Source organism: Dreissena polymorpha, chromosome 3 (assembly GCF_020536995.1).
Source record: "Dreissena polymorpha isolate Duluth1 chromosome 3, UMN_Dpol_1.0, whole genome shotgun sequence".
Lineage (NCBI taxonomy): Eukaryota > Metazoa > Mollusca > Bivalvia > Myida > Dreissenidae > Dreissena > Dreissena polymorpha.
In genome coordinates this window covers 148242173-148268161 of record NC_068357.1, presented here as the reverse complement: position 1 = coordinate 148268161, position 25989 = coordinate 148242173, and the positions used below count along the sequence as shown (strand labels likewise).

The window sequence follows — 25989 nt, the reverse complement described above, 5'->3', positions numbered from 1 at the left end:
TTACCAGTATAACTTTAATACCCAGGCAAGAATGAAATTATCTGTTCAAAGCATTCAACAGTATTAATCATAACAGGCAGTAATAAAGCAATAAAATGCATGTTTCTTTTAGGGTTTTTTATATTTATGGTACAACCTGAATCCGATCTTGTTACATCTATGCAAAATAAACAGAGTGATAGCTCCGGATTAAAGGGTTTTTTACCTTAATACCCTTCACAATTGTGCAAATATAATTTAGAAATAGTAAGAAAGTGGTACTAGTACCCTTAAAAAAACTACTTAAGGGTAACACACCAACATAGAATCTTCATTAAAGGTAATTAAAAAAAACATGTTCAAAACAATTTTCCCATCATAATCTGAACACTTTATATACAAGGATTTTATGATAAGAACATTTTTTTACTTTACAATTTTTAAGCATCTGGTAAAAAATACATTATAATAAAACCCAAGTTTGACTATAGCTCAGAAAATACCCTTCACAAATCTCCATTAGACAAGCACTTCAGGGGATAATTAAAGTGCCCTTTGTAATAAAACCTTATCTGAAGTTAGTTCTGCACATTGGTACACTTTTATAGACTTCACTACCAAGAAGCAAATTAGGTTTAAAGAATAAATAGACATAAACAAAATCTTAATGTCATCAGTTCTTTAGACCTTGATTACTGTTCAGCTTACATATAAGCTTTAGTCCCAGAAAGTCTTGTATAATCCTCTACCTTCACATGAATCCTCTGACAATCAGCACATAAATTCTGTTTGTAGCCGAGAGACTGCCACATGTCTTTGCATGTTCATATTCAACAATAACGTGAATATTGAGCTCAACACAAATAATTCTATCTTATTCCACCCTGCTATCTTTCTTGAAATGGTCTCATCATCTTGACAGTTTGGGTTTCTTGTCCGGTGGTGGTTTGCCTGCACTATCCGCTTGTTTGTCTTGGGTAAGTTTCTCTTGCTTCACTTCTACCTTGGGTTCCACTTTCACATGGTCATCAGCTGTAAGAATTGTACAGTGTTCACAGAGCACATCATCAGGGGTGGCGAAATCAAATGTCCGAGTTGCCCGAGTCGTACATTTGCTTGTCTGGGCAACTGATTTTGTTCAATTAAGTTGTCCGTGGACAACCAGTCGGGTCGAGGAATACAAAAAATACATTGTATTAAAGCCGTTATTAAGATTTACAAAACCGGATGTTGACACGCGATTACATTGTCAGTGCTATTTGCAGATCAATCAAGCTCAAATACGGGCACTCTCCTGCCCAGTGATCTCCCATATTCTACAAGTGACCATGAGCATGCTGCATTTTCAACATTCGGCCAGACTGTTAGACAGTGTACAGGCTAGATTGCTCGTTCATTCGGTATCTAAATATTGAAAGTTCGTCTTAAATTTTAAAATGCATTAATAATACAGAATGTTTGCTAAATTCTAGCATCATTTTTTCCTCATGTTTTAATTCATAAAAATTTGAGCAAAGCCGGATAGTTACGTTGCATATGGCAATGGTTGTCATTAAAATTTGGAAGTGTTTGTCGGATTACACATTTGCCTATGCTCATTTGAGAATAAACAAAACGTTTACAGTTGTGTGTAATTAATTCAACAAGTCTTTGTTAAAACGCTTAAAGTGATGAAAAAATGTTTTGACAATCTTACGCATGAAGTGCACAATTTCAACGATGATTACACAGTTGCCATCATCAGTTTTCTAAGTAACTGGCCACGATTTTATCGTGGAGGTGTACACCGTAGGTTCTGATTATAATGGTACATGTGTAGGTATAACAATAAATGCGTTTATAATTTATATAAACATTAACGGACAAGTGTAGCTCAGCAGCGGACAAGTTAAATTTCCTAAATGGTTGTCCGTGGACAAGTATAGTTTTTTGAGATTTCGCCACCCCTGATCATAGAAATATGTTATCTCTATAGAGTTTAAACCTATCTGAACATGTTTTATAATGTTGATCTTGAGAAAAATAATTGAAAGAACAACTTCTAAATACGTACATACATGTATATTAAAGGAAATAGTCACTAAATTTATTGATTTTAATCCAGACGATATGTCAATATATGTTTGTGAATGAATCTAGGCAAACATGAAACATGGATTACAAATATGTTCACTCATTTTCTTGACAGAATCAATTGTTTACAATTTTTATTTTAATGTATTAGCCTTGTTAACTTCTTTTATTTTGTTTTTGTTTTTATTAAAAAAGGTCTTCTATGCCAATTATTGCAGATGAATTGAAAAAAATATCAACATATTTTACTTCTTTCTATTTTAGGATTTGGCTACTCCCCCATAAAATGCCATAACATTAATAAGCCAAAATTACCTAGTTTTTTTAACATATTTAATTAATTTACTGATTTACTAGCTTTTACCCAAAATATATAATATATTTTGATTTATATAAAATATATTTGTGTTTGTCTCAAGTTGTTTCTCCTGTTATTTAAGAAAATTGATTTGTTCATGCAAACATTTTCGATTTAAAGCCCCTGAAACACGAACTCATTATCCCCATGCTCAATCCTTGATTGACAAGTCACAGCTGATGATTGCAGTGAATTGCCATACAATTATGGTAGCTTTGTTCTACAATGACTGGGCTTTGTGCATGTGCGTAAACAAGAGATGTGTTTTTCAGAAATACAATGCCCCCTAATGTGCCGCTTTGAATTTTTAATTATTTTTTTTACCTTTGACCTTGAAGGATGACCTTGACCTTTCACCACTCAAAATGTGCAGCTCCATAAGATACACATGAATGCCAAATATCAAGTTGCTATCATCAATATTTAAAAAGTTATGACCAAGGTTAGAGTTTTGTGACACATACAATGACAGACACATAGGCCAAAAACAGTATACTCCCGATCATTCGATCCGGGGGCATAATAATCATCCTAAATTAGCCTTTGCATTCACATTGGCTAATCAGAGGCATAACTTCCACCTTAACTGGATTTTTGCTAAAATGAAACTACCTTTTAACAAAATATACCATAAAAGCGTAAAGTATTGTCCCTGATTAGCCTATGGGAACTGCACATGCTAATCTGTAATGAGCTTTATAAGCACATGCATTAAACCCCATTTTCCCAGAACAAGTATCGAATGGTAGCACTTCATAACAGCTCAGTCAGTATTACCAGCCACAATTGGTTTTGCTTCAGGCTGGCTGGGTGCCACAAATTTCGGCGGGAATTTCTTGGCCAGCTCTCCAAGTAGAAGGTCCACCCTCTGTCGCTGGAAAAATGAGCCCGGCTCCTCCTTCCTCTTCTTCTTGCCTTCACTTTTGTCTGAAATGATCCACCATCAATAATCTTGACTATCAACATACAGCACTAAATGAGTACTGTTGGGTGTAACTTCTTTATGTGGCAATGCAATTTAGTTTCTCATAATTTTAAAGCCTTTTTTATAGCCATGACTCAAAGCTAAAACTAATTATACAAATCTCAGTTGAAGGGTATGTTAAATATTTCACAACTAGGAGCCTCACTTATCTAGTGGTTTATCAAACAGAAGCCTTTTTTTATGCTGATAGGTGTATGGAAATCACTCACGGAGTATGGAAAATACACCATGGGCTCGTGTCCGCTTTAAGCCAATCAAATAGTGTCATTTTGGTAGGAGATGACATATACTTTTTCATTACATCCTTTACCAGCGTCTTATTGCCACCATATTGTCCAATAAACATAGAGTATCGTAGTATTCAAAATGAATGTTTCATTTGTAATATTGACTATCATGAAAGTTAACTTTGCGGAATTTAATTTCCAAAATGTAATCTAAAGATGTATATTTGATGCAAAGATGTCCTAGGAAAAAAAAACTAATGTAGCATTATGGAAATACACATTTCGTTTTGGCATGGTCTTATTAAACCCATTATCTCTTAGATACGTATTTTGACGCGTTTGTAGTCTCATAGAAAGTCAAGTTAAATTAAGACCTTTCTTACTAGATACAAGTTTTAAAGACTTCATTTCAAACCCTTAGATACTGATGAGCAGCAAACAGCATTAAACCTTGAACAGAATTGTGAGTTATTTGCAGATTGTTCTAGTTTATGCTGTTTGCACAAAGCCATTTTCACTTTGCCTCTAAGTGGGAAAGGGTTACATGAAAACGTGTACTTCCCTCCATAATTTTAAGGATAGTATTGTTCACATAACATTATTCCCTCTAAAAACTGACTGAGGACCTCATACATTTTTTCACCATGGATACTGCAAATCCTATCATGGGAAACTAAATGACTTGTCCATGATTGTCTTTTCACCCTTTCCCACTCAGAAGCAAAGTGAAAATGGCGTTATGAAAACAGCATAAAACAGTGAATTATCAGTTTTAATTCACCAATATTTCTCTATAATCAGTGTCAAAGGAAGCTCTTATAGTTATTTCACCCTACTCAAATACCATGAGTTTTAAAGTTTCAACTGTTTGTTAGAACAATATAGGTACTGCAAGTTCCTGCATTACAAATGGTGAAAAGATCCCAGTTATATATACAGGGACACAATTGTTAAACAACTTTAACCACTGTTGAAAATCCACACTTAAAAGTTAAGTTAAAAAATTCTCTTTACTTTTATAAGCAACACTTTGAAGGATTAATTTTGCAGAATTGTAGTATTCCTTGTGATGATTTTTAAAAGTGATAATCTTTCCACAGAGTTATAAAGAAACTGATCAATGTTTTGAACAAATAAGGTATCCCTTTCCCACTAAGAAGCAAAGTAAAAATGGCTATGTGCAAACAGCTTTAACCAGAACAGCCTGCGAGTTACTCAAAGTCTGTTCAGGTTTTGTGCTGTTTGCTGCTCATCAGTATCTAAGGGTTGGAAACGAAGACTTTAAAATTAAACTAAGTAAGAACGGTCTTTAATTAAATGTAACTTGAAGGGACTACAAATGCGGCAAAATACATTTCTAAGTTTCTCTATACCTGACTGTTCCTGTTGATTGAACTCCCACCAGTAACCTTTGGAAGGGTGGTACCTTGAGAAGGACTTGGCTGCAAAACAAAAATCAGTTAAGTTCCAAATTCTGAGAAAACTGAGCTTAATGCATATGTGTCAAGTGTCACTCCACATTAGCCTGTGCAGTCTGCAAAGTCTTATCAGGGAAGACACTTTTTGTTGTTTTTTATGTGTGTTTTTTCTTTTAAAGGGAGTCTCTGGTCAAAAATCCAATTTAGGGGAAAAGTGTCATCTCTGATAAGCCATGCAGACAGCAAAAGTTTTACACCCAATCACTGACATGACATTTTAAACAAGAGGGCCATGATGGCCCTGAATCGCTCACCTGACTAACCTTGCTACATCAACTTAAATTCTATCAGCCCATATACAATCCCAAGCCAGATGTCATTAATTAATACATTCTGACAAAATTTCATTAAGATGTGATGAAAACTGTGACCTCTTTCATCTACACAAGGTTTTACTAGCATTGGCCCGGTGACCTAATATTTGACCCCAGATGACCCGTACACATTCAGGGCTCCCCCTGGCCCAAAAATTTCTATAGCCAACATTTTAGCCAAATGTAATTTTTTGTAGCCAAATTTAAGAAACTGTAGCCAAAGTTTTAGCAAAGCATTAGGAACCACCTGTTGTATGTCTAGGCTAAGGGGTGTAAAAAAAGAAACTACAAAACAAAGCTTTAATATGTTTATTACTATAATCATCATGTGTGCATAACAAAAATAAACAGTTTACAACCAACCATTTATAGAAGTACATACATCATAACTCAAGTACATGTTCATAAAATAAGCATATGATAAATTTACATTACATGAGCACATGATATCCTGAACATACAGTTTAGCAGAAGGCCATTATCCACATCATGTGTGCATAACAAAACAAAAGGCGACCACAAAAGCTCACCATGAGCATGTTCAACAGTACAACAAAACATTTATAGATATACACACATCATAACTCAAGCACATGTTCATAGAATAAGCACATGATAAATTTACATTACATGAGCACATGATATCCTGAACATACGTTTTAGCCAAAGGCCATAATCCGCCTCAACTTCAATCCAGCCCAAATCTTGAAAGCATGTTTGAAATAAAACTTTTCCATTGGTGGGCTGTCTATAGACAAAATCAACAAGTTCTCCAAGTTTTCAATTTTAATAGAATTTCTGAGAGATGTTGAATGTCAATTCCCTTTGTACCAAGCAAATTAACTACATTCTCATATATGCTCTCTGCATTTGCTCTTTGAAGTTCAGCCATTCCAAACTCATCAGTTTCCAAAAGTCTAACATAGGTCACTAAATTTTGCTTCACTGAAATGTCTGTACTCTCATCGATCATGATACTGTACTTGCATGATGTCTGTATCTTCTGGAGAAGATCACTCCTCAGAACGTCTGCCATACAGTTTTGAAATTCCGACACACTGGAGCTGTGTTCATATGACGTGTGGCTGTCAACTCGAAGGTCATTGAGCTGGGTTGCATCCTGAAAATATATTAATACAAATTTGCACCCTGAAAATATAATTTATAATTTCAAGTATATTTTGCTCAATATTTGTAGCAAACTTAAACAAAATCAAATTTTATCAAGCAATTTAAAACAAATCAAATTTGTTTTAAAGGTGTTTTATTTATTTTTTTACCTGCAAGACACACAATCTGTTCAGGTCTGGAACCAGCGATGATGCAAGAGTATGTTGTGCAGCAAAGTACACATTAGTCATAGCCGACACTACATCCGCTTCACTTTTGGATATTGCTGCAGCCTGAGCATTTGTCATTGATGTTTTCAGACTTCAAGCTTGTGAGGCCTCTTTGTGATCTGAAAAAAAAATAAAATTAAATATGCTAAATTTCAAAACAAAAAGCTCATTTTGAAAAGTGTCAATATATATTTATTATGAACATAACAAAATTATTGTTATTTTTAATAAATTATAAATAATATAAAAATTGTTCATGTATATTCATTTTAATATTGATTGTCATTATTTTTTATTACCTTTTGATTTTTCCTGTTTTGAAATGTCTTTTTTCAACATACTACACCCAAAGTGAATGAATTTGATTTTTGAAACTGTATGCATATTTTGCAATACATCGTTTTTGAGTTTCCATTACAGTCCGACCCCTTGAATTCCGAAAGCCAAACATCTTTGAATGATCTTTTATCAGATTTGATTTTTTTTTAGACCATGTCATTAGATTTGTCAGAGTCCAAAGGACGTTTATTGCCTATTGTCGCCATAATGGCAGTCGCAATTTCCGACACTTTCGCCGAAAATGTCAAGGGTTTTATACCCGTTGATCTATCATCATTCACAATTGTAACATATTTAGCCTTTAATCATTACAAACATTACAAACTTCTCGAAATTAAAATCAATTATCAACTTCTTTACTTTATACGTTCATTGTGTGACTGAGTTGATAATTCGCTAACGGCTTTTACTCTAATTGATTGAAATTGGCAGCAATCTTTAATCTTTAATCAGATGTAATTGTTTATTTAAGCCGATAAGATGTGCGATTTCACCATTGTTTTGTTTTTACACCAGTCATTTTCCTTTGTCTCGATGACTGGTTCTGACCGGTGTTAATGCTGACTGCGTATCAATTTTTCGGGTCAATAACACAGCGATGTATTGAAGCACAGTCTACAGCTGAAAGAGTTTATTATCTGGGACGGCATCTGTCAGGAAAAAAATTGTTCGCCGAACGTTTTCGCCAAACAATTCTTTTATTCGCTGAATTGCTAAATTTTTGCCATTGGCGAATCTGGCGAACGGCAGCGGGAGCCCTGTAACGATTCAAAATCAGTTATTATCAGGATAAACATTCCGACCATATTTCATTAAGATCAGATGAAAACTATGACTTCTATTGTCTACACAAGGTTTTTCTATTATTTGACCTAGTGACCTAGTTTTTGACCCCAGACGACCCAAATACAATCCCAACCCAGATTTCATCAAGATAAACATTCTGACCAAATTTCATAAAGATTGGATGAAAACTGTGACTTCTATTGTCTACACAAGGTTTTTCTATTATTTGACCTAGTGACATAGTTTTTGACCCCAGTTGACCCAAATACAATCCCAAGCCTGATTTCATCAAGATAAATATTCTGAACAAATATCATAAAGATTGGGTAAAAACTGTAACCTCTATTGTCTACACAAGGTTTTTACAAGGTTTTTCTATTATTTGACCTAGTGACCTAGTTTTTGACCCCAGATGATCAAAATACAATCCCAACCCAGATTTCATCAAGATAAACATTCTGACCATATTTCATAAAGATTGGATGAAAACTGTGACCTCTATTGTCTACACAAGGTTTTTCTATTATTTGACCTAGTGACCTAGTTTTTGACCCCAGATGACCCACAAACAATCACAACCCAGATTTCATCAAAATAAACATTCTGACCAAATTTCATAACGATAGGATAAAAACTGTGACCTCTACTGTCTACACAAACAAATTGTTGACGGACACACGCACGCATACACGCACGCATGCACAACGGACATCACACAGTCACATAAGCTCACCATGTCACTTCGTGACAGGTGAGCTAAAAATGGTCAATTAGCTTATTACCTCATTTATACAGGCATTCTGATATGAGTAAATCATGTATTCATATGCAATCAGATATAAGTTATTATTAACCAAGAGGGCTATGGGCCCAAAGGCGCTCACCTGAGACCCAACAGAAGTAGACCGAGAAGACTCTTCTGAAAAAATGCGAGCTCATTCATGAAGATTGGGCTAAAAAAAGTGGCTTCTAGAGTATTAACATGTTTTTTTTTAAATTTGACCTAATGACCTAGTTTTACAGCTTACTTGACTCAGTTTCAATCTCAGCTGAGATTTGAGTGGGACAAGGTTCTGAATTTTTTTTAATGAAGATTTTCCAATAAATGTAACAATTTTTTACTATAGTCATATAAGAGACCCCAAGTTTTACTTAGATTGCACTCAAAACGTCACTTCTAGAGTGTTAACAAGGTTTCACTGTAGCCATATATGGAAAACTGGAGCCCCTTGGCAGTCATGTTTTTCTGTAAACCATTTTCAAACTCAGCCAAGCTATCATTATAACAAACTTTCATAGACCAAGTTTCATAAAGATTGGTGGACTATAAATGTAACTTCTAGAAGGTTAACAATGTTTTACTATAGCCATATAAGGATAAATGCCCTGCGCACAGGTGGCCATGTTTTTCAACGAACCAGAACCATTCTTAAACTCAGCCTAGATATCACTTGAACAAATTCTATGACAATTGGACTTAAAATGTGACTTTTAGAATGTGAACAAGGTTTTAATATAGCCATAGAAGAAAAAATGCCCTGCCCCATGGCAGTCATGTTTTTCAACATATGGGAATCATTTTCAAACTCAACTATGACATCATTCAAACAAATGTTCTGACTAAGTTTAATGTAGACTGGACAATAAATGTGACTCCTAGAGTGTTTTACTATAACTTTATAAGGAAAAGTGCCCCATCCCCTGGCGACCATGTTTTTCAACCAACCGAAACCATTTTTAAACTCATCCAAGATATTATTGGGACACAATGCTCTTACAAAGTTTCATGAAGATCAGTCAATAAATGTGACTTCTAGAGAGTAAACAAGATTTTACTTAAGCCATATAAGGAAAACTTTCACACTCCCTGGCAGCCATATTTTTCCACCAACCGGAATCATTTTCGAACTCGTCCAAGATATCACTGGTATATGTGTTCTCACCAAGTTCCATGAAGATGGAACAATTAATGTAGCCTCTAGAGTGTTAACAAAGTAAATGTTGATGACCCACAATGGACTAAAGGCGATCACAAAAGCTCACCATGAGCACATTGTGATCTGTCGAGCTAAAAAGTGTTATGAAGAATATATTACATATGGATTGTTCTGCAAAAGACCACAAGTCCAAGGTTAATTTGTCCAAAACTACTTTATGTAATGAATTGTGTTATTAGCAAACTGCCTATAGTTCTAACCTTCTTCAAATGCAGACTGGAGGTTGAATATTGTGTTTGTCTGTAAGGAAAAATCGATACAAAAATTCAATACTATAACAGAAAATAAAACATAATTGCATTCATTAAGAAAATAAAATCTGCTTAGACATACAAAGTGAATAATTACTATACAACAAACCTGACAAAAATGATAACATTAAGCTTAGTTTGAATTACTATGATTTACAAATAACAAATTTCTTGCAATCTTTGCATGTAAATAATTAATACTAAGATGGAACTCAGCCTGTATATTTCTGTGTTATACACAGAAGTCACATATTTCACATACCAGTCTAGAGTTCACACAGGTACACATACGAATCTTGAGTTCACACAGATACACATACCATTCTAGAGTTCACACAGATGTACATACCAGTCTAGAGTGCACAAAGATACACATACCAGTCTAGAGTTCACACAGGTACACATACCGGTCTAGAGTTCACACAGATACACAAACCAGTCTAGAGTTCACACAGATACACATACCATTCTAGAGTTCACACAGATGCACATACCAGTCTAGAGTGCACAAAGATACACATACCAGTCTAGAGTTCACACAGGTACACATACCGGTCTAGAGTTCACACAGATACACAAACCAGTCTAGAGTTTACACAGATACACATTCAAGTCTAGAGTTCACACAGGTGCACATACCAGTCTAGAGTTCAAACAGGTACACATACCAGACTACAGTTCACAAAGATACTCATACCAGTATAGAGTTCACAAAGAAACACATACCAGTCTAGAGTTCACACAGGTACAAATACCAGTCTAGAGTTCACACAGATACACATACCAGTCTAGGGTTCATAAAGATACACATACCAGCCTAGATTTCGCACAGATACACATACCAGTCTAGGGTTCATAAAGATACACATACCAGTCTAGATGTCACAAAGATACACATACCAGACTAGAGTTCACAAAGATACACATACCAGTCTAGAGTTCACACAGGTACAAATACCAGTCTAGAGTTCACATAGGTACACATACCAGTCAAGAGTTCACACAGGTACACATACCAGTCTAGAGTTCACACAGGTACCCATACCAATCTAGAGTTCACACAGATAAACATACCAGTCTAGAGTTCACAAAGATACACATACCAGTCTAGATTTCACACAGATACACCTACCAGTCTAGAGTTCACAAAGATACACATACCAGTCTAGAGTCCACAAAGATACACATACCAGTCTAGAGTTAACAAAGATAATCATACCAGTATAGAGTTCACAAAGTTTCACATACCAGTCTACAGTTCACACAGGTATACATTAGAGCTGCAACGATTCGATCCGATTCAGCGAAAATCGATTCGAAATGCTTCGATTCGATTACGATACCAAACCTACCAAATTCGATTCGATTCTTTAACATATATACATATATATATACATAGATACGTAAAACGCGCTGTATTCTGACTATTGACACAGGAAGGTGTAGGTTTTATCTTTACCTGTAATTACGACGCGCGCGATTGGTTGCTTATTACTTTAGTCATCCAATCAATAAGCCCGTTACGGTCTACTTTCGGAAAAAGCGTCAAAATGGCTGAACAAGTTGTTGCCGACAAATTGAAATTATCAGATGCGCCTAAGAAGCTAAAATCAAAAGTGTGGCAGTATTTTGGGTTTCGGGATGGTAGCCCTACCAATAAAGCAACGTGTAAACTGTGCTTCACGGATGTGGCGTACGCTAAGTCCGGCTCAACCACTAATCTAATTTAATGCAATATGTCAAACGCAAACATAACGTTGATTTAGCAAGACAAAGAGGTCGCACAAGTGCAACTACTCAAGTCGCCAGCCAGAAAAGTAGTTCTATTTCTGTTGGAGTTTTGTTAAGTTTATTAGAGAATGTGATTTGTCCTACAGGTACCAGGTGATGCTGTCATGGCACAGTGGTAGACATGCTTATAGCGGTTTTGGGTAAAGGTGTAATAGTGATAGTACTACCATTCAACTGATTCCAGATACGTTCTTATGATTATTTATTTATTTTTTATATTATTGTGTAATCAACACAATCTTCTAGTCAGAAGTTTTTATATTAAAATTGAGTCCTAATTTGCTATTCTTTTTCATGTGTTTTATTGAAATCACATTTGAACAGAAATGTTAGTTTTGATGCATAAGAGTGAATATATGATAAAACTAGGTTTGGAGACGAATCGAATCGAAAAAATCGGTATCGGAGTGTCTGACATCGAAATCGAATCGAATCGAGCTGTTGGTGAATCGTTGCAGCTCTAGTATACATACCAGTCTAGAGTTCACAAAGATACACACACCAGTCTAGAGTTCAAACAGGTACACATACCAGTCTAGAGTTCACACAGTAGTGCTGCAACAATACGCCAAAAACCGTATTGCAATATATTGTCAGTTCAAAAACCCGTATTGCAATATATCGCAATATATTGCTAACTTGTACCAAAATTATAACTTGCCAATTACCCAATAACCCCATAAATTCCAATTTTAAAGCAAATTCTGGTAAATATTTACTATAAATGTGCTCAAGAATAATAAGAAACACAAACATTTGCAAATTTTCTTAAGTATGCAATTGTTACTATTTAAAGATGTGATGAAATAACGTCCAACCGGGGCGTTTTTCCCACTGAACACGCGTAATTCAGCTGACGTGATGTTCCCGTTTTTATACAACACAAAATACACCCATACTTTCCATGCGACGTTCTACATGTCTGTATAATTTTCGCGCGCTTTTTATTGAGACAAAGGATAAAGCACTTTTTATTTGACGCTATAATTTTTTATTGTCGCGTTAGCATTCAAATTTGGAAGCGTATTTCCGAAATTCGGATTACAAATAATGCTCAAATCAGAATCGAACGAAACATTTACAGCTGTGCGCAATTAATTCAACGATAATCTGTTCAAAAGCATCGAATGAATGCTCCCATGTAACAACGCTACTCCGTATAATACACTTTTTAGAATGCTTTTTTTACGTAAAAAATAATTTACACTGCTTTGTTTTGTTTACCTTTTTATCATTATTTCGGATGGCTTTTCTGGACGAAATGTGAATGAATTTTTGTAAAATTTTCGTACCGGTATGATGAAAATCATATCGCAATACAATATGCGGATTCCGTATTGCGATATATACCGATATACCGGTATATTGTTGCAGCCCTATCACACAGGTACACAAACCAGTCAAGAGTTCACTAAAATACACATACCAGTCTAGAGTTCACAAAGATACACATACCAGTCTAGAGTTCACACAGGTACACATACCAGTTTAGAGTTCACACAGGTACACATACCAGTCTAGAGTTCACACAGGTACACATACCAGTCTAGAGTTCACAAAGATACACATACCAGTCTCAAGTTCACAAAGATTCACATACCAGTCTAGAGTTCACGAAGGTACACAGGTCAGGAGCCTGGTGGACCACCCCTGCTATGATGTAGTAGTCAGTCTGGGGGACCACTGGAATCGTAACCAGTCTCTCACAATGACATCTGTCAGTTTGTCAGATTTGTCTGTTTGAATGTTTGGTCTACTGTTTACAATGTTATTAAGCTATATACTGATTATGGCAGCTGGTTGACCTACTCATACTTATATATGCTTGCTTAGCCTTTCTATGTGGTAAACTCAGTGCACATACTTATGATCAGATGATATGTGGTAAACTTAATGCACATACTTATGATCAGATGATATGTGATAAACTTTATGCCAATATTTAGATGCTTGGGGCATAACAATTATAGGGCATAAAGTGATTTACATACTGCAGGCCCCTTACGGATCTATCTTCGTCTATCATAGGCAAAGCCATCAGCTTGTATTGTTGCACCTACCCTGTGTAGGAGACTGCCTGTACTGCTTTCTGATGATGTAAAGGATGGGTTCCTGGACATGTAACAGCACATACTCTATACCAGTCATGTTGCTGAAAAAAAATTTGTATGGAACAACAGTGAAGTTCAACTGATCGTCATGGTGCAATGGATAAGGTGTCCGCCTAGCGACCAGGAGGTCATGAGCTCAATCCCCACTGTGGGGGCGTTCTTTAGATTTCTCCCAAAGACACCAAGTACTGGTTTAAGGCCCAGGAAACGGATTCAAGAGCATTTAAATAAGCTTCAGGCTTTCGATATTATGGAGCTAAAAAAAATAGCCTTTAGACTAAAAAAAAAAATCTTTTAAAGAAGATATTAACATTCTTTTTGCTGAAATAGTAAGTGTGTAACAATGCTGAAGTTAAAATGATTTTCATTTTAAGATTAGAATAGTAATGTTGATGAAAAAAAAAGTATGGAACACGGCTGCAATTCAAATGACTTTCTTTCAAAATTTGCTGAAAAAAAATAAGTATGGAGTAATCATGCAATTCAATAGATTTTATTTCAAAGAAGATACCTAAAATAAGGAAGTAAAAATCTTGAAAGATCAGAAAAGGTACAGGTTAGAACAAAAAATTAGCGGGCTAATGATTTTATAATAAAAAATATGAATTTACACAAATCTAAGAAATGATCCTGGCAGGACGACCACATTTTTAAAATGACTTTCCACGCCCAAACCTTACTTACGCCAGCTGGTCCTGACTGAGCCTCTGCATCTTGATGAGCTCATTGTTGCACTGGCGGTCGTAGAACGGGTTGCTCCTCTCACTGAAGTAGTCGAGGATGTTGCCGGGATTCAACACTGGGATCCAGGCTGTATCATGCCATGTCAAATTCAGACTGTTCTCTGATGAGCAATAAGATATTTAAAATTTATCCAATTGAGCCGCGTTCTGAGAAAACTTCGCTTAATGCCTGTGCGTAAACTGTCATCCCATATTAGCCTGTGCAGTCCACACAGCCTAATCAGGGACGACACTTTCTGCCTAAATTGAATTTTTGCTATGAAGAAACTTCATTTAAACGAAAAATGTCATAAAAGCGGAAAGTGTTGTCCCTGATTAGCCTGTGTGAACTGCACAGGCTAATCTGCGATGACACTTTACACACATGCATTAAGTCCAGTTTTCTCAGGACACAACACAATTTTAAGTAATGCAAGCACAGATTTTTATGACTATTAGAATCACTTTGTCTCAAAAACAGTTAGTATGATTTTCTTTCTAAGACAAAAAGGCCTGTATGCTTTGGTCAATAACCTTGTTATACATGTAAATAGTGATTGTCTGGAGGAAATCAACTATTTTAAAGAAATTTTTATTTTAAACATCTTGGCCAGTAAACTCAAAAGAATATTTATCTTTTACACGTATTGAGTTTACTCAGTGTCCGAAAATTGTCTTATTTTTCAGGTAGCCCACTGGGCTACCAATACAAATATTTGGTAGCCCATAAAATTTACCTACAAAATGATAAGAGGCAAGTTTTCATCTGTATTTCATTTCTTCATTTACATATACATGATATGTATACATCTACATAATACAGCAAGTAGTCTGATGTACACAGTCAATATCATAAATTAATTTTACAGTACAGGCACCGTGTACTTAAACAAAAACGCCTATCCGCGGTGTTCACTTTTCCGGATGGGTGACGTTTCGCAGGGGGGGGGGGACAGTACGTAAAGTCGGAAAAGTAAATAAAGCGTTTAGATGATCAATACTATTGACTCTCATGGTGTTAATCAATGAAATTGCCCTTTTTAACAACAAATACAAAGTTTCAAAGAAATCAAGAGAGTATTAAATCATTTATTTACTTGTGTCCGACTTAAAGAGCTGTCCGAATTAACGTATAGCATCCCTATGTTACGACACTAGTGTGCAGTCAGTATACAATACAATAATTGTTTCAATAATGAAGGAACTGATACAGCGTAACGGTAACAAGACAACATTTGTACATTTTTTTTTAATAAGGAAATGTCAATGCTAAATAATGTGCGAGATACCCCGGTACTTTAGTTGAAATTTACAAAGATACTTTAAATGGAAATTAAATTATCTCAATGTTGTACCTGCTACGAAATTTGTATTTCGCACGCTTTTTATCTGGACAAAGACATTCATTTATTTAATGTAGAATTTGTAACCAAAATAGCTGTACACGACGTGTGCAAACCGTGTCAGGTGATTTACGCATGTTGCAATACAACGGTCCTAATTGGGAGCTTATTTCATCATATCTTTAAATAGCAATAACCACTGATTTTGAAAATTGACATAAACCCAGTAAAATTATACATTTTCTGATAGATATTAGTAAACCATTTCCAAATATGTATGGTTTGTCTATCTTACATTGTCTAAAGTAATGTTAGTGAATGCGGAAACATTGAAAAATCCCATGTGTAAAAATTGTCATTTTTCATTTTTTCAAAATAGTCAACCTGGGTGTATAATTTGTTTAAAATAATGATTTAAGAACACATTTTTTATCCAAACTTTTAATAATTCATTACAGATACATTTCAGCTATGTTAGATGTCCTTGCAATTGGATGGTCCGGCAGGATTCTGGTCTGAAACACGTTACCCCCCACCAACCCAGGACCCAAAAATTCCTGAAATAGACAATACAAAGTTGATTTTTCTAAATTGCAAATGTGCATGTGATTCAATATCACAGTTGAAATAATGTACAACAAAACAAGAATAAATGTTCAAAAAACAAAAACTTATTTGGTTAGTATTTAAAAAAAAACATTATCCAAAACATGTACAACTGCCCCACCCACCCAATACAAATGTGATACAACCTGGTATTTAAGAACATTTTCTAAGTAATATTATTTCTCTTAAACAAAGTTTTATTTATGAATTAGCAGTTAAATTGAACAGGAAAAACACTTACGGTTGAATATGCAGCCAGTAATCTGAATTCTTATCCAAAATTCTGATATGTCGGTTGATTAGGAATGGCAGCACCAGGAATTCTAAAAGATCGACAATGCATTGCTAAATTAAATCTTATATACTTTTGTAAGATGAAACAGAAACACTATTTGTTAGAATAGTTTAACACACACCTATTCAAAAAAAGATAAACATATAATAAAATAATTAAAAAATATTATAATAATTACTGTAAGAAGTTTCGAACTCATAATAGGCGAATGTATGTAACAGCTCAATATCTTTAAACAACTTCTTGGATTTAGTAAATCATTGTCGATACATTAATTAAGAGCTTGTTTTCTTCATGAAAGGAACTCCAAAGATGCTGAAATATAATAGTGCACTGCATGCAAATATTAATTAAGTGATACTGACAAACTGAAAGAACAGAACATTTAACCGCAAATGTTTTCTACAAGCTTTTACTGATTCAATGTTTCTTTTTTCAAAGTTTGCTAAAAAATCATGCTGAGATCAAAATTAGCCAATTGTAAGGGCATTTAATATTTCATCCATTTAAGTCATCTTTTTAATGTAGCGCCATATGATGAAATAACTGGAATTCCTTTGCCAACTGAAGTAATTTCCAATTTAATTTTAATAGTAATATTAAAATTAATAATAAGATGCAGCCACACATACTGTTTGTCAAAAGGCTGTTGAACAACTGATCTTTCACTGGAATATTCCTGTCAACCAAAAGGTGAAGGTGGTTGTGTCTCGTCAGAGTCCGATATCTATGCAAATGAACAGACACATTCATATTTTTGTCATCATACTTACAAAGTACATTTCCAACAATAATATTATTTCTTACAGTAGGGGCATGTGTATATTCTGTATTATTAAATAATTAAGTTTTAATTCAGGATATAATTGTTAACCATCAAATTCAATGTCTTCAACATGCAACTGCTTAAAATGTTACTTACCACAATGTAACTGTGCTCATGTATTTGTGAAATCCCATCATAATCACTGTCCAATAGATCTTTGTCAGTCATGTTCTCTATAAAATAACAAGTAAATAAAATAGAATTTCAATACCGGTATGCACAAAACCTGCGACACATAATAACCGAGTCTTAGCATTGCATCCTCAATTTTGCAAAGGTTAATTCTAGAACCTAACCTTTATATATAATAATATCCATTTATTTTTTGTATATTAATATTGTAAATGAAATAAGAACTGAAATTAATTATAGCAGTTTTAACACGTTAACAAAACTAATAATGAGATGGTGTGCGAATTATAATGCTCCCTAAATGTATAATCAACTTAAAACTAATAACGTACCTTAGCTTTTAAGTTTATGATTATGATCAATCACAGAAGTTATATTTTACATTTGTTACAAATGAAGACAAGTCCGGTACGACATGGCGCGGGTACGATCTGGAACAGATTTTCTTTGACATAATTAACACAATAATTTAGGTGATTTAAGTGAATTCATACCTGCATCGATACCAAATGAGACGATTTCTCTTCCTGCCAAACAAATACTGTGTTTATCGTACCGATATCCGTAAAACTGCTCAAAAGATCGCTCCCGAATTCACCGTAACAACAATGTAATAATTCCGCGTAAAGGGGAGTAACTCTACTGCACAGGAATAGTGGTGTTGGAAATAAATAAATATATATTATTTCACGCGCATATACCTGATTCAAATGGTTAGAATTTATTAAAAAACACAATAATTGATTTATTAAAAGCTAAATTTCAAGTGAATCTGCCTTCTTTCTGCAAAATATTGGCCTTCGAATTTTTTACTTTCACTTTTGAGCAATGATTTTTTATTTTCCGGTCATGGCAAGGTCAGATACTGCTTATTTGGACATATCTCCTCCCACATATGCAAATTTTTCATTTGGATTACTTCTTTCATGCTCGTAGTGAAGCGTTAAAAACACCCTACATTTTTCGGTCAACTTTTTGCCTGAACACCGATTGCGCAATAATTTGCATAGCAGGTGCGTGGTTATTGCTACTTTAAATAGAACCATATGCCGAAATTCATTTGACACTTTCGAAAATTTCAAACGTTTGTGTTTATGACTCTTATCGTTTATATTACCCATCCATAATTTGGTTTTAAAAATATAAATCGGGCATAAATGGGATTATCGATTAACAGTCGCTCCTTTAATCCAATCATTAATTGACAATGCAAACAAATTATCAGCGTTCACACCCTTGTAATTAATATTTATTTTCGTTTTGTAACAGTTTTGTAGAATACGCTATTGTTTTGATTTATTTAATGTTCGGCTTCCTTGGATATTTAACGACATCAAACACGTTGTCGCTATTACTCATTGTTGCTGTTAACAAAGAATTTAAATTGCGAAATGACGTTGCATCATGTACGCAATCTATCCAACCGGCTCTCATTATATTATTAGCAGACGACAAATGTTGATTCTGATTGGATGATTAAAATACACTGTTACTTTTTACAATCAACATAACCGCAAGTGATCGGTGACTGATAAGTTAATTGACTGCACTTTGTAATCGGATTATAAGCAATACACAGTGTACAAACGCATGGTCAGCGTGTTTATTCTACTTATGTCTGTCAATGAACCGGGCTACCGCTCTTATAGATTTATAGTTGCCCGCGGCGCCAGGCATGAGATGGACAATTACAGTGGTACGATGAAATATTTCGGTAGCCCCCAGGCTCCGGGCAATTGATTTGTCGGACACTGAGTTTACTTATTGCTTTGGTCTTGGTTTATTCTAAACAAAATTATCAATCAATGAAATGAGACTAGTTTTTGCTTTCACACATGCATGAATAACATGTCACTTGACCTTCATTCATACATTACAACATTGACAAAATAAACCCCATCCATACTGAGCTATTTCCCACACAATGAAATCTTTAGTTATAGAAGTTCAAAACAAGAAGGCAGGGTAGACCTTGGCAGACATTCCCAAAAGTCCCTAACCAACGATTTAAAGACAGGTCTGAATGAAAATTGAATGTTTCTCATCCGCATATCTTGGAAATAATTCAATAGGAAACATTGATTTATTTCCTATAATTTTCACATAAAGAGAACAAGAGGGCCAAGATGGCCCTAGTTCGCTCACCTGAGAGGAGTCGGTTCATTCAATCTTTACCAAGTGTCAAACTTGACCTAGATATTGTCCAGAAAAACATCCTGGTCAAGTTTCATCATTATTTCATCTGCGAGTCATGATCAATGTACCTATGAAGTTTCATGATCCTAGGCGTAAGCATTCTTGAGTTATCATCCGGAAACCATTTTTCTAAGTTGAGTCACCGTGACCTTGACAGCCAATGTGTGAATACGTTTTTTGGCACTGTGACCTTGACCTAGTGACCTGAAAATCAATAGGGGTCATCTGCTAGTCATGATCAATATACCAATGAAGTTTCATGAACCTAGGCATAAGCGTTCTTGAGTTATCATCCAGAAACCATTTTACTATTTCAGGTCAACGTGACCTTGACCTTTGACCCAGTTACCGGAAAATCAATAGGGGTCATCTGCGAGTCATGATCATTGTACCTATGAAGTTTTGTGATCCTAGGCAAAAGCGTTCTTCAGTTATCATCCAGAAACCATTTTACTATTTCAGGTCACCGTGACCTTGACCTTTGACCTAGTGACCTGAAATCAATAGGGGTCATTTTCGAGTCATGATCAATTTACCTATGAAGTTTCATGATCCTAGGCATAAGCGTTCTTGAGTTATCATCCGGAAACCATTTTACTTTTTTGGGTCATTGTGACCTTGACCTTTGACCTAGTGACCTGAAAATCAATAGGGGTCATCTACTAGTTATGATCAATGTACCTAAGAAGTTTCATGATCCTGGGCTTAAGTGTTCTTGAGTTATCATCCGGAAACCATTTTAATATTTCGGGTCATCATGACCTTGACCTTTGACCTAGTGACCTGAAAATCAATAGGGGTTATCTGCGAGTCATAATCAATTTATCTTTGAAGTTTCATGATCCTAGGCATAAGCGTTCTTGAGTTATCATCCGGAAACCAATTTGCTGCTTTGGGTCACCGTGACCTTTACCTTTGACCTAGTGAACTGAAAATCAATAGGGGTCATCTGCGAGTCATGATCAATGTATCTATGAAGTTTCATGATCTTAGGCATTAGTGTTCTTGAGTTATCATCCGGAAACCATTTTACTATTTCGGGTCATCGTGACCTTTGACCTAGTGACCTGAAAATCAATAAGGGTCATCTGCGAGTCATGATCAATGTACCAATGAAGTTTCATGATCCTTGGCATAAGCGCTCTTGAGTTATCATCCGGAAACCATCTGGTGAAACTCATCCGACATGAGCAAAACAATATACCTCCTCTTCTTCGAAAAGGGGGGGCATAATGAGAAAACTGCCCCCCTCCCAGCGGCCATGTTTTTCAACTGACCAGAACCATTTTTTTAACTCAACTCTCGTATAAAGGAAACAAATGTTTAGCAAATTTCATGAAAATTGGGCCAAAAATCTGACTTCTACTGTGTTCACATGTTTTCACCAAAATAACAGATAGAGAAAAATGCCCCGCCCACTGGCGGCCATGTTTTTTCACAGATCCCGACCATTTTCAATCCGAGATATCAATAAAACCAATGTTGTGACCAACTTTCACGATGATTGGGCAAAAATTGTGACTTCTAGAGTGTTTACAAGGTTTCTATATAGCCAAACAGGGAAAACTGCCACTATATACATATAGAGAAAAATGCCCCGCCCACTGGCGGCCATGTTTTTTCACCGATCTCGACCATTTTCGAACTCGTCCGAGACATCAATTGAATCAATGTTTTGACAAACTTTCATGATGATTGGGCAAAAATTGTGACTTCTAGAGTGTTTACAAGGTTTCTCTATAGCCAAATAAGGAAAACTGCCCCGCCCACTGGCGGCCATGTTTTTCAATGGATCGGAACCACTTTTGAACTCAACCAAGATATCATTAAGACAAACATTTGTACAAAGTTACATGAAGATTGGGCATGAAATGTGACTTCTACAGTGTTTACATGGTTAATCTTTTTTTTTACCTAGTGACCTAGTTGTTGACCCGGCACAACCCAGTTTCGAACTCTGCCGAGATTTCATTGGGACAAGGCTTCTGAACAAGTTTCATGAAGATGGGACAAGAAATGTGGCCTCTAGAGTGTTTACGAGCAAATGTTAACGGACGGACGGACATACGACAGACAAAGACCGGTCACAAAAGCTAACCTGAGCAATCAGGTGAACTAAAAAGTGAGCTGAAAAGAAATATAACAGAAAAAAACAAATGGTTATAACTATTTTTATTATCATCATATGAATTTTCATTTCAATTGGATCAGATGGACCAATATGACTGGTCTAAATGGGGAAAATGGTAACTTTGCTGAGGACAAATTAACCAGAAATAATTAATAATCTTGCTAATTTATGTTCATGTGATTAATTTAAGTCAGTAACTTGATGTTTTTCTTCCAATTAACCCCAGTCCTGTCTGTGAAGTTAACAAAGTCCACAGAACCCGAGTTCCTGTGGACTTAAAATACTTGTGTGATTGTCTGCCTTGGACAATATGAAATTCAATATTTGACTTCTTTTAATACAAAATATTGTGTTTCAGCAGGTATCTGGAGAAACTGCATCCGGACAATCGGCACCCTGTGTATTTTTGCATTTCTGGACAATCCGCACCCCGTAAATTTGTTGACAAGGACAATTGGCACCCAAATTTAATTGTAAACCCGGACAATCAGCACCTAATTAAAGGCGATTGAGAAACTCTGTCAGCACTTTGTTGGACTAATTAGTCTAATCTACTAATTTGTTTGGTAAAAGAGAAGATAAATAAATCCTGTCAACTAACTGTGTGAACAAACTAATTTAAGTCAGAATTGTTAACGTTATGTGCTAATTGGTTTAATAACACCTGTACACCATGTGCAAACATCAAAGATAATTAAAAATTCCTTAACTTATGATTTTTCCTGAAAACAACAACCTCCGAACCAAAATAAGTGTAAACTAAATAGAAGATCAACAAGAGCACCGCCTTGCGGGTGCAGACCGCTCATCTATTTTCTTTTTAAAGGTGAAGGGACTCTCATTTTCAATCACAAAGGAGGGAGGAGTGGAGTGAAGAGGGGTGTATAGTGTGGGGTTGTGGACATTTATTACATTATCTTCCAAAAAAGCGAAAAAAAAAAAAAAAAAAAAAAAAATCGGGGGGGGGGGGGGGGGGGGGTATAGTGTGAGGGTGTGGTGATAATTTGTGAGATGATCTTAAAAAAAAAAAAAAAAAAAAAAAAAAAAAATCAAAAAAAAAATTTGGGGGGGGGGTGGGGGGGTGGGGTGGGGGTATAGTGTGAGGGTGTGGTGGTCATTTGTGAGATGATCTTATAAAAAAAAAAAAAAAAAAAAAAAAATTAGGGGGGGGGGGGAGGGGGGGGAGGGGGGGGAGGGCACGGGGGATGGTTTGGGTGAAGTCTATTGTGGTATGTCAGGTAAGAGTAGTTTCATCAAAGTATCAATCAAATCTAATCATAAATAAAGAAGTTATGGCAATTTTAGCAAAATTTAATAATTTGACCTTGAGAGTCAAGGTCATTCAAAGGTCAAAGTAAAATTCAAGTTGCCAGGTACAGTAACCTCATGATAGCATGTAAGTATTTGAAGTTTGAAAGCAATAGCCTTGATACTTCGAGTGGATCGAAACACAAAATTTAACCATATATTAAAAGTTACTAAGTCAAAAAAGGGCCATAATTCCGTAACAATGACAACCAGAGTTATGCAACTTGTCCTTTTACTGTACCCTTATGATAGTTTGTGAGTGTTCCAAGTATGAAAGCAATATCTATGATACTTTAGGGGTAAAGTGACCAAAACATAAATCTTAACCAAATTTTCAATTTTCTAAGTATAAAGGGCCCATAATTCCGTCCAAATGCCAGTCAGAGTTACATAACTTTGCCTGCACCGTCCCCTTATGATAGTTCATAAATCTTGCAAGTATGAAAGCAATAGCTTTGATACTGTAGGAATAAAGTGGACCTAAACACAAAACTTAATCAAATTTTCAATTTTCTAAGTATAAAAAGGGCACATAATTCTGTCAAAATGCCAGTCAGAGTTACATTACTTTGCCTGCACAGTCCCCTTATGATAGTTAGTAAGTGTTGCAAGTATGAAAGCAATAGCTTTGATGCTTAAGGAATAAAATGGACCTAAACACAAAACTTAACCAAAATTGTCAATTTTCTAAGTATAAAAAGGGCACATAATTCTGTCAAAATGCATGCCAGAGTTATCTAACTTTGCCTGCCCAGTCCCCTCATGATAGTAAGTAAGTGTACCAAGTTTGAATGCAATAGCATTGATACTTACTGAGAAAAGTGGAACTAAACGCAAAACTTAACCAAAATTTGCAATTTTTTAAGTACAAAAAGGGCACATAATTCTGTCAAAATGCACGCCAGAGTTATCTAACTTTGCCTGCCTAGTCCCCTCATGATAGTAAGTAAGTGTACCAAGTTTGAATGCAATAGCATTGATACTTTCTGAGAAAAGTGGACCTAAACGCAAAACTTAACCGGACGCCGACGCCAACGCCAACGCCAACGCCGACGCCAAGGTGATGACAATAGCTCATATTTTTTTTTCAAAAAATAGATGAGCTAAAAATGGAATAATTTTATTCATCACAACACATAAGGGTATCCAAAGGTTTTTAATGGTAAAAAAAATTACATGTTTCTGAGCCTTAATTCGGGTGCCCCGTGTGCGGGTTTACAATTAATTTGGGTGCCCATTGTCCTGGTTGACAAATTTGCAGGTGACGATTGTCAGGGAATGCAAAAAACGCAGAGTGCCCAATGTCAGGGTTCAGTTTGTCCCACAATCAGTTCATCAATAATATCTGTCATCAAGGTCACTTCCAACTGCCATTTAGAGTGGCTGGTTACCATACCAGAACATCTGGTGAAACATAATTACTTTAAGTTTTCGGACACCTCTTTTTTAGCCAAAATAATTATTTTTCGTGGCTCTTAATTTATGGACATATGGGTTTTCATCCATAATTAATGTCTCTAAATTTTTGGACGGTATATTTTACAGCGCTTTTTTACAAACTTAGGCCCTCTTTACGCTTATCTTGTGACACTTTAATCATGGATTTTTACAACCCGATTTAATAAGGTCATAAAACCTGACAGATGCATGCCTGAGGGCAATGGTCCATAACATTCCCCCAAACAAAGAGTACCTGCCTCGAACCCTTCAGTGTACACCATTAAAAATTAATTCCCCCCATGATTTGACCATGGTCATGTGAATCATTACAGCAGCCCATTTGTGTAAATTGTCAAGTAAAGTCACGTTCATATATTGACAGGAGTTGAATTGAGTATTTGACCCTTACTGTAGTAAATTCAATTTTATGCAAAAACTAATCATCCCATTTTATTGGTTCATACGTTATCTTGATGCTTATTAATTCCTCTTTCAAAACATATAACTTTTAGTATATTTCCGTTGTTATTAATGGATTTATAGCGCGTTAAACACAAAAAATAAACTTTTCATGTTTTACCCCCGCGTGTTTAACCGTGTCGTAACTTAGTCACGTGACCGGTAGCTATCGATTAGCATACATCGAAGAGCCGAGGTTATACATTTTGATGTATCTACTAACGTCTTTTTTAAAATTATACTTTCACTTCTGGGCCGATTTTGACGACTTATTTATCATTAGAAAGCCTACATTTTGTAATTTTCAGATATATAAATATATATGAAGTTTTTCTTCTGATTTGGGCAGCCAGGCGAGTTATAACTTTAACTTTTGCAAATATCATACCATTTAAAAATCTAGATTTACGGTTAACATGTTCGTACTTATACCGATTTGTATTATTTATATTTGGAGTTCAGTTTTCAAAACTACATCTTGCTAAGGAAAATAGAATTCTGT

The 25989-nt window shown here is 35.4% G+C and overlaps 2 protein-coding genes and 1 long non-coding RNA gene across 4 annotated transcripts in view; all 3 read right to left on the bottom strand.

Moving 5' to 3' along the window:
• The window catches only part of LOC127871924 (mediator of RNA polymerase II transcription subunit 6-like), a 43414-nt gene continuing 17425 nt past the window's right edge, over nucleotides 1-25989 (bottom strand). Inside the window, exons 1-8 of one of the 2 annotated variants that reach the window (XM_052415201.1) lie at nucleotides 16107-16189; nucleotides 14714-14873; nucleotides 13979-14070; nucleotides 13519-13601; nucleotides 10077-10116; nucleotides 4996-5064; nucleotides 3188-3337; nucleotides 1-1011 (exon numbers count right to left, since the gene is read on the bottom strand). In XM_052415201.1, coding sequence (XP_052271161.1) covers nucleotides 890-1011; nucleotides 3188-3337; nucleotides 4996-5064; nucleotides 10077-10116; nucleotides 13519-13601; nucleotides 13979-14070; nucleotides 14714-14873; nucleotides 16107-16158 — 768 coding nt within the window. In that variant the 5' untranslated portion in view covers nucleotides 16159-16189 and the 3' untranslated portion in view covers nucleotides 1-889. Of the gene's footprint in view, nucleotides 1012-3187; nucleotides 3338-4995; nucleotides 5065-10076; nucleotides 10117-13518; nucleotides 13602-13978; nucleotides 14071-14713; nucleotides 14874-16106; nucleotides 16190-25989 lie in introns of those variants that run through there. The other variant, XM_052415202.1, reaches the window with a different exon arrangement.
• On the bottom strand, nucleotides 6102-6822 carry LOC127871925 (uncharacterized). The gene is made up of 2 exons (XM_052415203.1): nucleotides 6695-6822; nucleotides 6102-6534 (listed from the first exon to the last, which is right to left on the bottom strand). Exons 1-2 carry the CDS (start codon nucleotides 6773-6775, stop codon nucleotides 6175-6177), a joined length of 441 nt encoding a protein of 146 aa, XP_052271163.1. The 5' UTR covers nucleotides 6776-6822; the 3' UTR covers nucleotides 6102-6174.
• On the bottom strand, nucleotides 16280-18981 carry LOC127871926 (uncharacterized). The gene is made up of 4 exons (XR_008045616.1): nucleotides 18448-18981; nucleotides 17918-17994; nucleotides 16942-17023; nucleotides 16280-16651 (listed from the first exon to the last, which is right to left on the bottom strand). It is a non-coding gene; the product is annotated as an uncharacterized LOC127871926 (long non-coding RNA).